General features: G+C 35.7%; 1 protein-coding gene across 1 annotated transcript in view; it reads left to right on the top strand.

The window, feature by feature from the left end:
* Window positions 1-14,798, top strand: part of LOC106457556 (peroxidase-like) — a gene marked incomplete at its 5' end in the record, with an annotated part of 36,326 nt that overhangs the window by 5,711 nt on the left and 15,817 nt on the right. The window contains 2 exons of the mRNA XM_013916988.1: window positions 11,246-11,413; window positions 11,587-11,688. Coding sequence (XP_013772442.1) covers window positions 11,246-11,413; window positions 11,587-11,688 — 270 coding nt within the window. The remainder of the gene's footprint in view (window positions 1-11,245; window positions 11,414-11,586; window positions 11,689-14,798) is intronic.

Genomic DNA, 14,798 nt, shown 5'->3' with positions numbered 1-14,798 from the left:
GCACCAACCTCTTCTAGTATATTATTATTATTATTATTAATGTATAGTGTCCTTGAGATACCAACTTCCTCTAATATATTATTATTATTACTAATGTCTAGAATCCTTGAGGCACCAACCTCCTCTAGTATATTATTATTATTACTAACGACTAGTGTCCTTGAGGCACCAACCTCCTCTAGTATATTATTATTACTAATGTCTAGTGTCCTTGAGGCACTAACCTCCTCCAGTATATTAATATTACTAATGTCTAGTGTCTTTAGTGATTGTAAATTATATCAATATATTAATTTTCTGGGGGCATGCACCTGGACCCCCTAGATTGTGCTGCCTTTCTTTTAGCAGCTCCTTGTACTTTCAATCTTTCATTGTAAAACCTGCATGTCCTACACCATTGTAGTTTCTTCACATCTGGCATTTAAAAGTATACTGCTTCCTTCCTTTCACACACTTTACAATTACTGCTTGATACACAACACGAGAAAACACCTGTGTTAGAGGCTACTCAACCCACTCTGAATAGCAATAGATGACTTCACCAGTGTTGATAACGAGGAAATTATTCAAACTTTGAATTCCTGGTTGTTAGGGTGAATGCGTTACGAGGCCAGTGCTTTTGAAATTCATTCACACAAGATTGTAATTTTGTCGGAATGTTTCATACTTTCTCATTGTGGCATTTGCATTTTACTTTTTTATACCTTTCAGTGTTTGACAGACGAGCGCCAGCTCATAAGGACTCAAATAATAGAAGTTAAAAAAAAAAACTCCAGGCAAACGCTGTATAGCAGGTGCATCACGTGTATAGCGTAAATACTAAAATAACAGTGACACAGCAGCGAATTATAGCTATAGTCCTGTTTGACAGAAGAAAAAAAAAGTTGCATATTAATTAAACTTACTAAAAGCGATTTAATTGTTTCTGTCCAGCCTAGGTTACCCGAGAATACACTTTACAGAAAAGGACACAGTCAGATTTCGGCTATTAATTGTCCGTATCTTTTAGCTAATTAAAAGTCTATTGTGTTTTGAAGGCCTACCGCGAAAAGAATAGGAACGACAGGGCGTGGGCGAATTATCCTTGAGTTGTGGTGTTGACAAAGTACGAGTAAGTTGACAAATGGCTAAAACTCTTTAATTACTTGACTCCGGAATTTGAAAAGGAAAAATACAATTTCAAACCTATAGGTGGATTTGTATAAATATTGATCTGATTGGACTTGGAGTTCTTAATCTGAACGAAACTTAATCTGCACGTGTACGCTAAAAGAACCAAGTAAGAGTCTGACTCTAAGATTCAGGAGCAGACGTCCATAGTTTTGAGCCAATGACCAGAGTGAAGGCAATCAGTCAGCAGCACTTGCCGTTTAGACCAAAAACGGGATTTCCTGTTACTTTTATTATGCGCTTAGAGCTAAAAGCGTGGAGCGCATTCAGAGGTATCACGCTCTTGACCCCCCCCCCCCCCCCAGTGGCCCAGCGGTATGTCTGCGGACTTACAACGCTAGAAACCGGGTTTAGATAGAGCGCAGATAGCCCATTGTGTAGCTTTGCGCTTACTTTCAAACAAATAAACGTCTTGAACACTTGACCCTTCGATCCTCATCCTGACACGGTTACCATTAGGTTATGCAAAAACAGAACCAAAAAAAACACACCGCTAAAATTTAGGTTTCAATAGTCGTGGCGGTGGGCACCGCACAGATAGCCCATTGTGTAGCTTTGTGCTTAACAGCAAACAAACAAAAATAGTTATATATATATATAACAAATAGACCCTGGTCCAGCGTGTTTTGTTTTTGTTTGTTTCTTGTCCTCAAAACTTTCTGTTTTTACACTACAGAACGCAGACGGTCCATTGTGCGGCTAACAAACAAACATACAAACTGTTACACATGTAGTTTGCAAATAATAATCACTCAAGCGACTTAACATTGAATCAAGTGTTAAATCAATGAATCACTATAGCTTAAAACATTTATTAAGTGTAAAAACGAAGCATAAACTACTGTTACAATTAGGAAAAATTCGAGAACCAATGATAAGTATGACGTCCTAGAAACTTATCGTATGACAATGACATAAGGTAACAGTAAACAACAATTACAAGTTACAAACTTTCAGTAACAAATGACGTATAACAAATATAGAGCAATGGTAATATGTTATTGAAAGGTAAAAAATACCTTTTCCCACCGATTATTTTCACCATACTTTTGCTAGGACTTTCTTGGGTTTCTTACCCGAATTTCAAAAAAATTTATAGCTCAGCAGCGACATCTTGCGGATATTTTTTTCTCATTTTAATTTTTCCTGGATGGTATGATGGATTCTTGCAAGTACTTTTGAGGAAAATTTGTGTAGTGAATTTCTTGAACACATTTTTATTATAATTTGTACTCACGCTGAAAATTAAAACATGAAAAATAAGACAGATTATTTTGAAATATGCTTCTGAATACTTTTACTTGCATACGAAAATTAATTTCTAAACAACTTCCTGGTTATTCGCTTTTTATTATCTTGAAGATAATAAATTATAATTATCAGATCACGTTAATTTTAATTACTATAACATATCCTCAAATGTGCTTCCTCCTTCACGTTTCAGCGGTAAGTTTGAAAGCTTATAAGGCTAAAATCAGGCTTCGATCCCTGTGGTGAGCACAGTACAGTTAGTCTATTTTGTAGCTTTGCGCTTAACAACAAAACAAACAGACAACCGAGATGCTCATTAATGTTAAATCCGGATAGGAAAACAAAGCTGAAACAGACTGTTGGTTATGTGTAACAATTTTATTTTTGTTTTATTTCACATTCGGGACACGGTGACACCATGATGGAAAGTAAGTCTGTAGTAATATATTAGGGACATATACTGTAAATCGTGAGATTTGATTTAGTGACTAATATGTCTTTACTCTGAGCAAACTTATAGTGGAATTAATTGTTATTGTATTAAGTTTAATTATTCGGTGTCATTAATCTGTTAATTATACACTTACCTCCTTAGTAAAAGAGTGTAGCCAAAATGCATTATTAGCACTAACATAAAATACTCGCGCTCCGCTGCGGGGTTAAAAGGCCCCTTATAATACACAGAGATCAAGTGTCACTACTATCCCCAATTATTTCTATAGTTACCCCAAGGGAGGTCCATAATACCCCCCCTCTCAAAAAACAAAACCGCTATGATATTTTTCCGTGGTACCTAAACGTGTGCCAAGTTTGATCGCCCTAACTTGTGAGTGGGGATGTGAACACATTCCCCCCCCCCTCAGGTTCCCCAGGAAGAAGGACAGGAACACAGAATCTGATACTAGATTCGGATTCAGCGATCCTGGGAACCTACTCTTAGACCTTCATCATACCTGAGTGACCTTCTGGGCGCGTTTTATACTTTCTTGTTTATGAGTTACGGCATATAGATAAGAACCCCCCCCCCCTCCAAGTCCACCTGCCAAGTTTGTTCCAGCTAGTCCTAAGTCTATGTAAGAAATTAACTGTACATACATACAAAGCTTCAGTCCTAATAATATATTTTTTTCAGTTAAATTAGATACATAGATAGCCTATTATAATACTTAGATCTTGTTATATTTCGTGACGTTTATAACCAGTTTCTACATTTATTTACCAATTGAATGATTCAATCCATACGACAAGCTGGAAACCACAAAATTTAAACCAAGTATACAATTATTAGAACCAAAACATAATTTATTTTTATTTTTTAATTTTCATATTAATAGTGGTGAGACTTTTGAAAGTTCCGAAACTACTTCCCTGCTGTTCTGGTTTTTCAGTTTTTACTGTTTTATTTGTGAACCGTTTCTTGATTTAAGCTTCACATGATGCTACGGCCTGTTCAGCGACATTTAGCTACTTGAATCTTGGACCTTTCCTTCTGCAGCTCGGCAAGTTGACCATTAGGCAATGCTCGGACTTAGTATTCTTAACGTAGAGAAAACATTGGCGTATATCGTGTTTACACGCACGTAAACACTGAACATCAGTGTGCAAAAACAACTGATCTTAGATATGATGTTTGTTCTTCACAAGAAGTTTCAAGTGTTTGTATGATTTGTTTGTTGTTGAAACTACACTGCTTTATAAAACGCCACCTATGTGTATTGTTTGGGTGTATGCGTGCAGAGTAACTCGTTCTACAGGTTTTCCTACAAGTCGCTTTGCTGGACGTTTTCTAAAAGACTTCACTGCGCAGGTGGGAGATAGTATTCAAGTTATATAAGTTTCGTTTTAAATCGAGTGGTCGGGAACTGCATAATTCCGAAACTCAGGGAGAAGAGATTAATTAAATTCTGAAGAAAAAAAACTCATATGATAGAACTGACGTCCGGATTTTAGCATTGGGCAGTTTCTCCAAACAACAACGATCTAACACCAAGTTTCAACAAAACACACAAAAAAAAAGCTCACGAATGCTAAAAAATAAAGCAACAACTCTATATTTAAAACTACTATTATAAGATAATTGTTTGTTTGTAATTAAGCACAAAGCTATGGGTTGCCTGTGCTCTACCCACCACGGGTATCGAAACCCGGTTCCTAGCGTTGATTATAAGATCATATTGCACAATCACTTCATTGAATGACCTATATAGTTTCAATATAATGTTGTTCCCTTCGGTGGGACAGCGGTAAGTCTACGGACTTACAACGCTAAAATGCGGGGTACGATTTCCCACGTTGAACACAGCAGATAGCTTAATGTGGCTTTGTTCTAAAATAAACAATACAATACAACGATAATGATTCAGAATAGACCAGACTTCATTACCTCTGGTCAGATAACTAGTTACAGCTCTTCGTAGCATAAAGTTGGAGATAAACGTAACATTCTGGTTTGTCACAGGTTTCCGGTTTCCTTTCCATCAAACTTGATTTTCTTTTCTTGTAATTCACCTCATTGGCATTCTTCCATAATTTGCCACACTTTTCCAAACTGTATTAGTAAGGACGATAGGCTTAGTATTAAAAGAGAAAAGTGTTTCTATAGAAAATTTGTTTCAATGGGGGGAAAAAAGCAAATATTTCATCTATTTTTAGAGGGAGGAGCTTTAAATTTACCAGTGAAAACATGATCCAACAGTTTCTTGTTTTTCGTATTTGAGGCGTGACAGCTAATATTTCGAAATGATATGAAGCATCTACTCAATTAACTTTTTCATTTTTTCGGAGACGTTGTATACACGCCCATTCTTGTCAAATTTTATTCATACTCTGCTTTCATTCAATAGAAACCTAGAAACAATGAGTCTTGTACAAAGCATGGCATCCACATGATTCATGTCATTTTTAAAACAGACGTTAAGGGCAATGAATACGAACTTCCAACTCTTTCAAGGAGAAATGGATCAAGGACCAACATATGGATACAGGAGGATTTATTTGTTTGTCTCAAGGCTAACCTGAACACAACTTTACCACAAACAGCTGATGGTAGAAACAAGTTGTCAAAGGTTTTTCTATTTTTTTTTTTTACAAAACAAAGATAAATTGTATGTCTGTCCTTGAAACTACTGTGATCTAAGAAAAAGCATCTATGCATAATGTTTGCCCCCCCCCCCAGTGGCTCAACCGTAAAATTTGTGTTCGATCCCTACGAAGACCTGGACGCAGATATCCCATTATGCAGCTTTGCGCTTAAGAATAAACAGCTAATGTATATTGTTTGTTACTAGAACATGAAGCCGCAAATTCATGGTTCGAGACCTATTGCTACAGAAACGAGTTCCATTTTTTGGCGTTGTGGGTGCTATAAATGATATACGGTCAAAACCCACTACTCGATCATAAAAATAGGTAGCACAAAAGAGGGTGGTGGGTGCTGTTGACTAATTGCTTTTCCCCAAGTCCAGGAGTTCCCAAACTGGGCGCTGAAGGATAGTGTCAGGGGGTCTGAAGCAAATACACAATACTGTTAAGGTACTCAGTATCTATAGATTCGTTAAGCGGGGTGGAGGCTCGATCAAGATATTAAATGATCTTGGGGGGGGGGGCATTGTGCTGAGAAATTTTGGAAAATTAAAGACCACTTTTGTGTAGCCTTTTGCCAAATTCTAATATATATATATATTAGTTGTGTCGTCCATTTCCCGAGACGCTCTTGATTTCATAGTTTGACTACATGTTTCTGAAACTCATTCGATTGAAATTTATGATCTTACGATATCTCCATATTTACAAGATCTTTCAAATGACGCTTTTTTCGTTAAAACTGTCATGATCTTAAGATACCTCTGTGCCTTTCTGTGATATAGTCATATCATATGGCATAAATTCACAGAAGCAATCTGTAATCAATAAAATAAAAATAATCAGGATTATTTCTGACTGATATGGTAGGACTTTTATGAATTCACAAATATATATATATATATATGTGAAAGAACATGGAGGCGGGAACTGGCTTGAAGCATAAGGTGTCTGCTGGTGAAGTGACTTCCATCATATACAAGAGTTACAGAGGATTTAAATTTTGCTATTTTGTCTCCGCGTTAAGTCCAGATTGGGTCAACAATAAGTTTACAGTTTTAACCTGCTAAGATAGTTGGTTCGACTCCCCACAGTAGACAGAGTGCATATAACCCACTTAGTAGCTTTAAGCTAAAAAAAAACAAGTAACCCTATATTATCCACTCACTATTTCCTTATCTCAGGGCCGCGGGTTCGAATCCCCGTCCCACCAAACATTCTCGCCCTTTCAGCCGTAGGGCATTATAATGTGACGGTCAGTCCCACTATTCGTTGGTAAAAGAGTAGCCCAAGAGTTGGCGGTGGGTGGTGATGACTAGCTGCCTTCCCTTTAGTCTTTCACTACTAAATTAGGGACGGCTAGCGCAGATAGCCCTCGTTTAGCCTTGCGCGAAATTCCAACCAAACAAACTATTTCTTGTAGGAATTCAAATTTACAAAGTTGGGTTTTTAATTATTGAAAATCATGTTTTCAACATATCCAAGGGTCTCTCTGTTTTCACATTATGCTGAAATCCATTTTCTTTTTACCAACCTGTAAAACAGTTCATAGTTCTTTCTGGTGAAAGCTGTGATCAGACGAAACTGTCTTTAAATAAAATTCGTCAACACTAGGAATACGGTGCATAATGTTAGTTTGCACAACTTTATCGATAAATTTCCGCTGAAGAGAGCTGACACAGCTCGAAACTTCAGTATTAAGCTAATCGTAGCATAATTTTGTAGTCTAATCAGTGAGTTGAATGCATTTCACATGACAACAGCAACAACACCGTCAGATGGCGATGTGATCGATAAAACTTGTTTGGAGTTTTTTGTTTGTTTGTAAGTAAGCACAAAGCTACACAATGGGCTATCTGTGCTCTGCCCATCACGGGTGTCGAAACCCGGATTCTAGCATTGTAAGTCCGCAGACATACGCTGTGCCACTGGGGGGTGGGTTGTTTGGAGTTACTAAAGAAGCTCGAATTGCATAGCACACTACTGTAACTACAGGGAATTTTCCGCTCGTTGTTCTACAGTTTTAAACGCCATCTTTACGTAAGCAAGTTACATTTCTGCCAGAGTTGCGATTAAATATTATTATAAAACATAGTTTATGTATCGAGAGTAGCATGTTTGTGCAATAAACAGGAAGCTTTATTTTTTATTATTTTTCAATTTATAGGAAAACTAGTAACGCAATAAAAACCAAATGTATAATAAAACAATACTAATGTATGAAAAAACAACATGGTACAAATAAAATAAAAACCACATACATAATAACACCGTTCTAACCCAAGAAAAAATAAATGAATAGTAATATATTACCAACACAATAGAATCCATTGCATAATAACACAGTAAACACAAATGCATAATAATAAAGTAAAAACAAACGCTTATGAACATAACACACATTAACACTTCAAAAACAGATGCATAAAATGCAATACTAACATATTCAGAAATGTATAGTAACGCAGTATTAACACTTAAAAACAAATATGCAATAATGCGTTCAAATCTATTGCAAAATAACATAGTAAAAATTATATATAATAACACAGCACCAACACGGAACAAATAAGAGTATAATAATGTTGGGCTGACAAACTAAAAATTATAATAACACAGTGCTAACACGGAACAAATAAGATTATAATAATGTTGTGCTGACGGACTAAAAATTATAATAACACAGTGCTAACACGGAACAAATAAGATTATAATAATGTTGTGCTAACAAACTAAAAATCATAATACCACAGTGCTAACACGGAACAAATATGAGTATAATAATGTGGTGCTTACAAACTAAAAATCATAATAACACAGTGCTAACACGGAACAAATATGAGTATAATAATGTGGTGCTTACAAACTAAAAATCATAATAACACAGTGCTAACACAATAAAAATAGGATCATATAAACATCACATTTCGTATAAAGTTAATTGCTTGCAAATTCTAAACAAACAAGGCAGTTTTTTATATTATGTGTTACTTATACATACTTAAAGTTAAAACGAGCAGTAAGTTATCCCCGAAAGCTAACAACTTAGGCTAGTAAGTAAGAATTGTATTTACTCCAGTCACAGTGGTACTGAAGTTTCTAGTGTTCTAAGTGTGGAAGCCATTCCGGTGAGAAAGTCCGTGTTTGTGTTTTCTCGTGTTCTATAACCATCCCTAATTACTGGTTCACCGTATTGTTCTACTTACCTTAATCGTTAATTTTAAAATACGTGTCAACACGAGAGCTTTTCTAACCTTATAACTTGGGGGTTAGAATATTAAGCGAAGTTGAATCGAATGCACACGTGAAAACCTATTACAAAATGCTGTGCTTTTTATCTTGTGAACGTTTATGAATTTCAATGAACCCAAAATAAACTTGTCACCGTATGATTTCTTGAAGTCATGTAAAAAAAACGACAAAAATAACCACCTTCAACTGTAAGTTAGGCTCTTAGAAATTCCTAACACTTCGTCCATTGTTTTCCCGAGTATTTGTAACAATACCACACGCACTTGCCGAGATTTTAGAAGAGTGACATCAACATTTTATACAACGTCATGAGAGTGTTTTTGTTTGTTTTTATCAACGCTGTGGTCGACTCGTTTAGAAGTCTTCCAGACAATTAGCACACGATCATGTAAAACTACAGCACAGTCTACGACAGGTCACACTGTAGTGGTTATTAACCTAGATTTTATTCGTGTGTAGTGTAGAACAAACAGGGCTACCATCATCTCTTGTGGAAGCATGTGGTATGGAATATAATTATATTGTGTTTTATTCATTGATTCACGAGCTAATGTGGAAAACGTGCGGCACGCGGGTCGCACGTGAAAAAATCTTGACTCCTATAATAGTTGATTACATACAAAACTTTCATCAAACTTAATTAGTGGAAAGAAGCCATGGTACATATAGTTAAATATAATTATCAATTTCTGAGATATTCTCAAGAGAATGTTGTAGGATTATATTAAAAGTTGCTACACCAACTGTGCTTTAAGGAGACTTCTAAGCAGAACGAGGCTTCTAAAAATAGACAAACGTTTAAACATATTCAAAGAAATACTACAGTAGATAATATCACAAACTTAGCGCCTTTATTTATGTTTTTCAATGAAACAGGAAATATGGGGATAACTATCATTTGGGATTGTGTGTGAAGTATGCGAATTTATTTTCCAGTGCTGGAATGAATTTGGTTAAGAAATAACAACGTTTTACTGTGGCTAGTCTGGAGCTCTGAAATGTGTTTCATGTTTTCAGATCATCTTGAATCACATCGTTCGAGCTTCGAAGCTATAAACATACAATCCTAGCGGAGAAAGTAGTAACGAAGAAACACAAGGGTTCACACTCTAAAAGGTCATGCTTTCTTTTTGGGGAAATCTTGACCTATTTTAATGTATTGTTTGGGTAGTAACATTTCACTATTTCTCTGTTAATGATTTGTGAAAACGTTTGAAAATATAGGATGTTGTTCTGTAATGCAGATATTTGTTGACTATTCTTTGTAACTATGTTAAACAAGTCTGATTCATAAGCATTTGTTGTAGCGTTAGACATCCCCCCTCCCCTGGAAAATTAGAATCAAGTCAACCTAATCGATTGAGAATATCCTAAGGAGAGAGGGGACAATGTGTGTCCTGTTAGCCAAACGTCCTGGGTTCAAACCCCAATATATTAGTTTCTCTTCAGTTATCGGCTTTTTAGGTTACACTACTGTTTGATAGAAAATATGTTTCATTGATTCATAATACTAGCAGACGTACTCGTGCGATACACTGTGATTGTTATTGTTAAGCGCAAAGCTAAACAATAGGCTATCTTCTGTGCTCTGCACATCACGATTATCGAAACCCGATTTTAATGTCGCAAGCCTGCCACTGAGCTACCGGGGGGGGGGGGACTATAAGAGATATTTTACTTCTCTGTAAACAAATTAAGACCAAGTGAAGTTAAGATGCATTTATGTCAGCATATATAATATGTTTTAATTCAGTGGAGAATTGAAAACGTCAGACAGGTTACAGTGGATCTTCATTCTGTTTTTCTAACACTGCTAGGTTCTTAGGTTCTCGTGACACCACAAGGGGGAATTTTTTAATTCTTCGTGTTTTATTTTTTGTTTCAGCTTAATGTGTAACTTAATTATTTCTAACACAGAAATAAATCAACATGTATATAATTTTCATTAGCTGTGATTCACGGGATGATTTCGAAAAAATACCCATTTGAAAACTGGCTCGTTATTACAATGTGTTCAATTAATCTGAAAATTACTGTTTTCAATTTTCTTAAATCAGTTCAAAATGCAACTGTTTACCCCACAAACTCATTTTTACACTTATTTTAATATTATAGTTAATGTGTGATCGTTAGCTTTTGTACAAGTTAAATGGAAGTAAATTTATTTTGAATTTCGTGCAAAGATACTCGAGGGTTTTCTGCGCCAGCCGTCCCTAATTTAGAAGTGATAGACTAGAAATAAGGCACCTAGTCAACCGCCAACTTCTGGGCTACTTTTTTACCAAATAATAGTAGGATTGACTGTTACATTATAACATATCCACGGCTGAAAGGTGGTGGAATTTGAGCCCGTGACCTACAGATTGCCAGGCTGTATGTACGTTTGCATACAAAAAGTTAACTTTGTATATAGTAACATTTCAGTATACCAAACCACTTCTTGTTTTAAGTCTCTGAAACAAGGTTATATTTACTTTCGTTGGTTTTACAGACGAAAAACGTATGGACATTGAATGTTGTAAGTATCCACACCAACTCCGCCATCCTAACTGTATGCCTATCGACATTCCTCAAGATGACCCCTTCTACAAGTTCTTCAACAAGAAATGCATGGATTTTGCTCGAACTCTTCCTGGCATGAGACCCGGATGTACTCTAGGTAAGTCATTACACATATCTAACACGCATGTATTAGACTGGGAAAATGTTCAAAGCCTTGACTTGGACCTACTGGTAACTTTTCACGTAATTATTTCACACTCTGGTGCTTGACCAATCAGAGTTCAGCTTACATCAACGATACGTTATTAATTATTATTCTTTTATATTCAGGCCCTAGGTTTCAGACAAACCAAATCTCATCTTACATCGATGGTAACTTCATCTACGGTAGCCAATTGGAGGACGCCAACAGACTTCGACAGTTTCGTGGAGGTACGACATGATGTCAGTTAACGATAATAAATAGTTATAGGGTGAACGGCTTTTCTAACTTATGAAGCATGATTATAATTAATTATATTTATCATAAGACATTATTACTATACCTATTACATTTTACACTATAATATTTATTCAGTCCCATAGGGTTTTCAAAAAGAGGAAGAGTGTATAATAGTATTTCATCCAAACTATCTCTACGACGCATTTCGCTCCATACAGAGCTCATCAGGCCCGCTGGAATACAACAAACAGCACAGTAGTGGTCGAACACTGTTTATATAAAAATGTTGCAACAATGGATATGGAGGACATAGCTTGGAAGTACTATTATTCACTTCAGCCAAGGTTATATTGGTTTTACGGATTAAAATGTTTGTTTGTTTTGTCACAAGGTTTTAACAGTATTAAACAATTAAATATTAAATGCTCATCAGATAAAATTTGTTTGTTTGTTGTTACGCGCGAAGCTATATAATGGGCTATTTGTGCTGTACCCACCACAAGCATCGAAGCCCGGATTATAACGGTTTGAGCCCTCAGATATATCATTGAGACACTTGAGGGGGGGGTAGGCGCAGATGAAATAACTTTAACAAACGAAAAACAAAAGAAGTCTTGCTAATAATAATAATAAAAACACACAAGCCTAATCTTAACAAATACAAAGGTGCTTATTTATATCTATTTTAATCCCTCTCGTTTTTCTTTATCCAATAATTTTTTTCAACAAATGGGAGTTTTTCCCTTGCAGGTTTACCTGAAATCAGCTCCTTTCTACCGATAACTCGGCTTAAAAGATATCCTACCTATGAAGAAAGTTGATCCTGATCAGGGCTGCACTACTTTTTTTACTGTTTTTTTTAAGATCAAAGAATATGAAATTGACATTTAAATAAAGTTTAAATTTCTATCTGGAAAAAAAAAGTAGATCAACTGCTATCCAACAAAAGGGAGTTCTCAATAGCCGTGGCTGTAATTAGGTCTGAGATCGGTCAAGATATGAAGCTATGAGATAAAAGTTTGTACATGAAAGAAAAACTCGGAACCATTCTATGAGCCGCTATGCGGCCCGGCATGGCCAGGTGGTTAAGGCACTCGACTCGCAATCTGTGGGTCGCGGGTTCGAATCCCAGTCCCACCAAACATGCTCGCCCTTTCAGAAGTGGGGGCGTTATAATGTGACGGTCAATCCCACTATTCGTTGGTAAAAGAGTAGCCCAAGAGTTGGCGGTGGGTGGTGATGACTAGCTGCCTTCCCTCTAGTCTTGCACTGTTAAATTAGGGACGGCTAGCGCAGATAGCCCTCGTGTAGCTTTGCGCGAAATTCAAAATAAACAATAAACAAACAATATGAGCCGCTATGCCGCGGCTGAAAATGTATAAACAATGCTACTTCAGTAAATATGTGTGAAATAGAACATACAGATTGCAAAAGCTGTTGTATTGAAGAGACAGCTTTCTACTCGTTTGCAGGACCTTTTAAAATCTCCATCTCATGTTTTTCAACACATTTCTAGGAACAATTATTATTTCGATTCTTCTAAGGTAAAAATCCTTAACGGAGAAAATAACATTAACAGATAAAAAAATAAGATAATTCTTGTTTATAATAATAAAATACAAAAAAATGTTTATTTACATCTATTTTAATCGCTTCCCTTGTTTATAAAACACATTTAAGCTCTAGCCTTAAAGTTTTATTTTTATATTCACATATTTGACAGTACATTTAAAAATATTTATATAATTGTTGAATCACGTGCTTTGTGGTTATTATTGTTATGAATACTCACGTGATTCTCTTATTTTAAATTAATTTTTGTTAGCCTCAGTTTTCGTAAACAAAATAAACAAAAGTTTTACTCTGTAAAACCGATAAAATCTAGTCTGAAAAATATGTGAAATTATCATACACTCTTCTTCTCCCTGAAAAAAATCTAAGGGTGGGAGCGGATTAAGGATCAGACGAGCCTGGGGCTACAGCCTCAATATCCCCCGCCTTAATACACCCCTGCCTAAGGGACCAGATAAAGAATTTAGTATTAAAAACTACATTGGAGGCCTAATACTAATATCTCGTGACAAGTGTAATTAATTTTAAGTGACTTAAATATTAAAGATAGAAGACTATCTAATTATATTTTTGAATTCAATAAACAATGAAATCGGGACAAAGATTTTCATTTATGATGATAATTGTAATTACGGTCCTAATTATTTTTACGTTGAATTTTAATACTAAAGTATATCCAGTATTTTTTTTTCACTTATTTCAATCATTTTCCTGAAAACTGTAACTTATTTTTGGGTTTTTCCGGGCAAATACCACATTCACAAACCCACTATTATAATTGAGCATCGGTTGATTAAAAAAAACGTAGTATTACGTAATGTCAAATAATTTCATTCTACTGTAAGTACTTAATAGTCGTTATATTATTAAAATAAAAAAACTATCTTAATTAATCAGCATCTGCTGTTAATCTAGGTAAGTTCAATTTCTCACTAAAAAACATTAAATGTGCTTTGCGCTTTTTTGCGTTAACATAAAATTTTCTCTTTACCGTATATGGATTACCGATCGTCCTTTTTAACTTGACAAATAAGCTATGATCTGCTTTAAAAATTTAATCGTTTCAGCATTCCTTAGATGAGTGGTCAAATGTTATTAATTTAACTTAATTTAAGTTCCATTAATTAAATTTAAGTTTTATTTAAATTTAAACTTTTCCTGCTTTGTCTAGTTTTAGTGAGTAGGTTTGTTTGTTTGTTTGTTACGGATTTCGCGCAAAGCTACACGAGGGCTATCTGCGCTAGCCGTCCCTAATTTAGCAGTGTAAGACTAGAAGGAAGGCAGCCAGTCATCACCACCCACCGCCAACTCTTGGGCTACTCTTTTACCAACGAATAGTGGGATTGACAGTCACATTATAACGTCCCCACGGCTGAAAGGACGAGCATGTTTGGTAGGACGGGGATGAAAAAAAGTAACTATGATGGCACCTAGAACCATCAAAATAATATTTAACATACAAAGCTAGTTATACACACACACACACACGGTAGTCCCGATCATTAATAATAATCTGAAAGGGCGAGCA

Source organism: Limulus polyphemus, unplaced genomic scaffold (assembly GCF_000517525.1).
Source record: "Limulus polyphemus unplaced genomic scaffold, Limulus_polyphemus-2.1.2 Scaffold345, whole genome shotgun sequence".
NCBI classification, from domain to species: domain Eukaryota; kingdom Metazoa; phylum Arthropoda; class Merostomata; order Xiphosura; family Limulidae; genus Limulus; species Limulus polyphemus.
The sequence above is the reverse complement of the archived record's forward strand: the minus strand, read 5'-3'. Positions and strand labels throughout refer to the sequence as shown.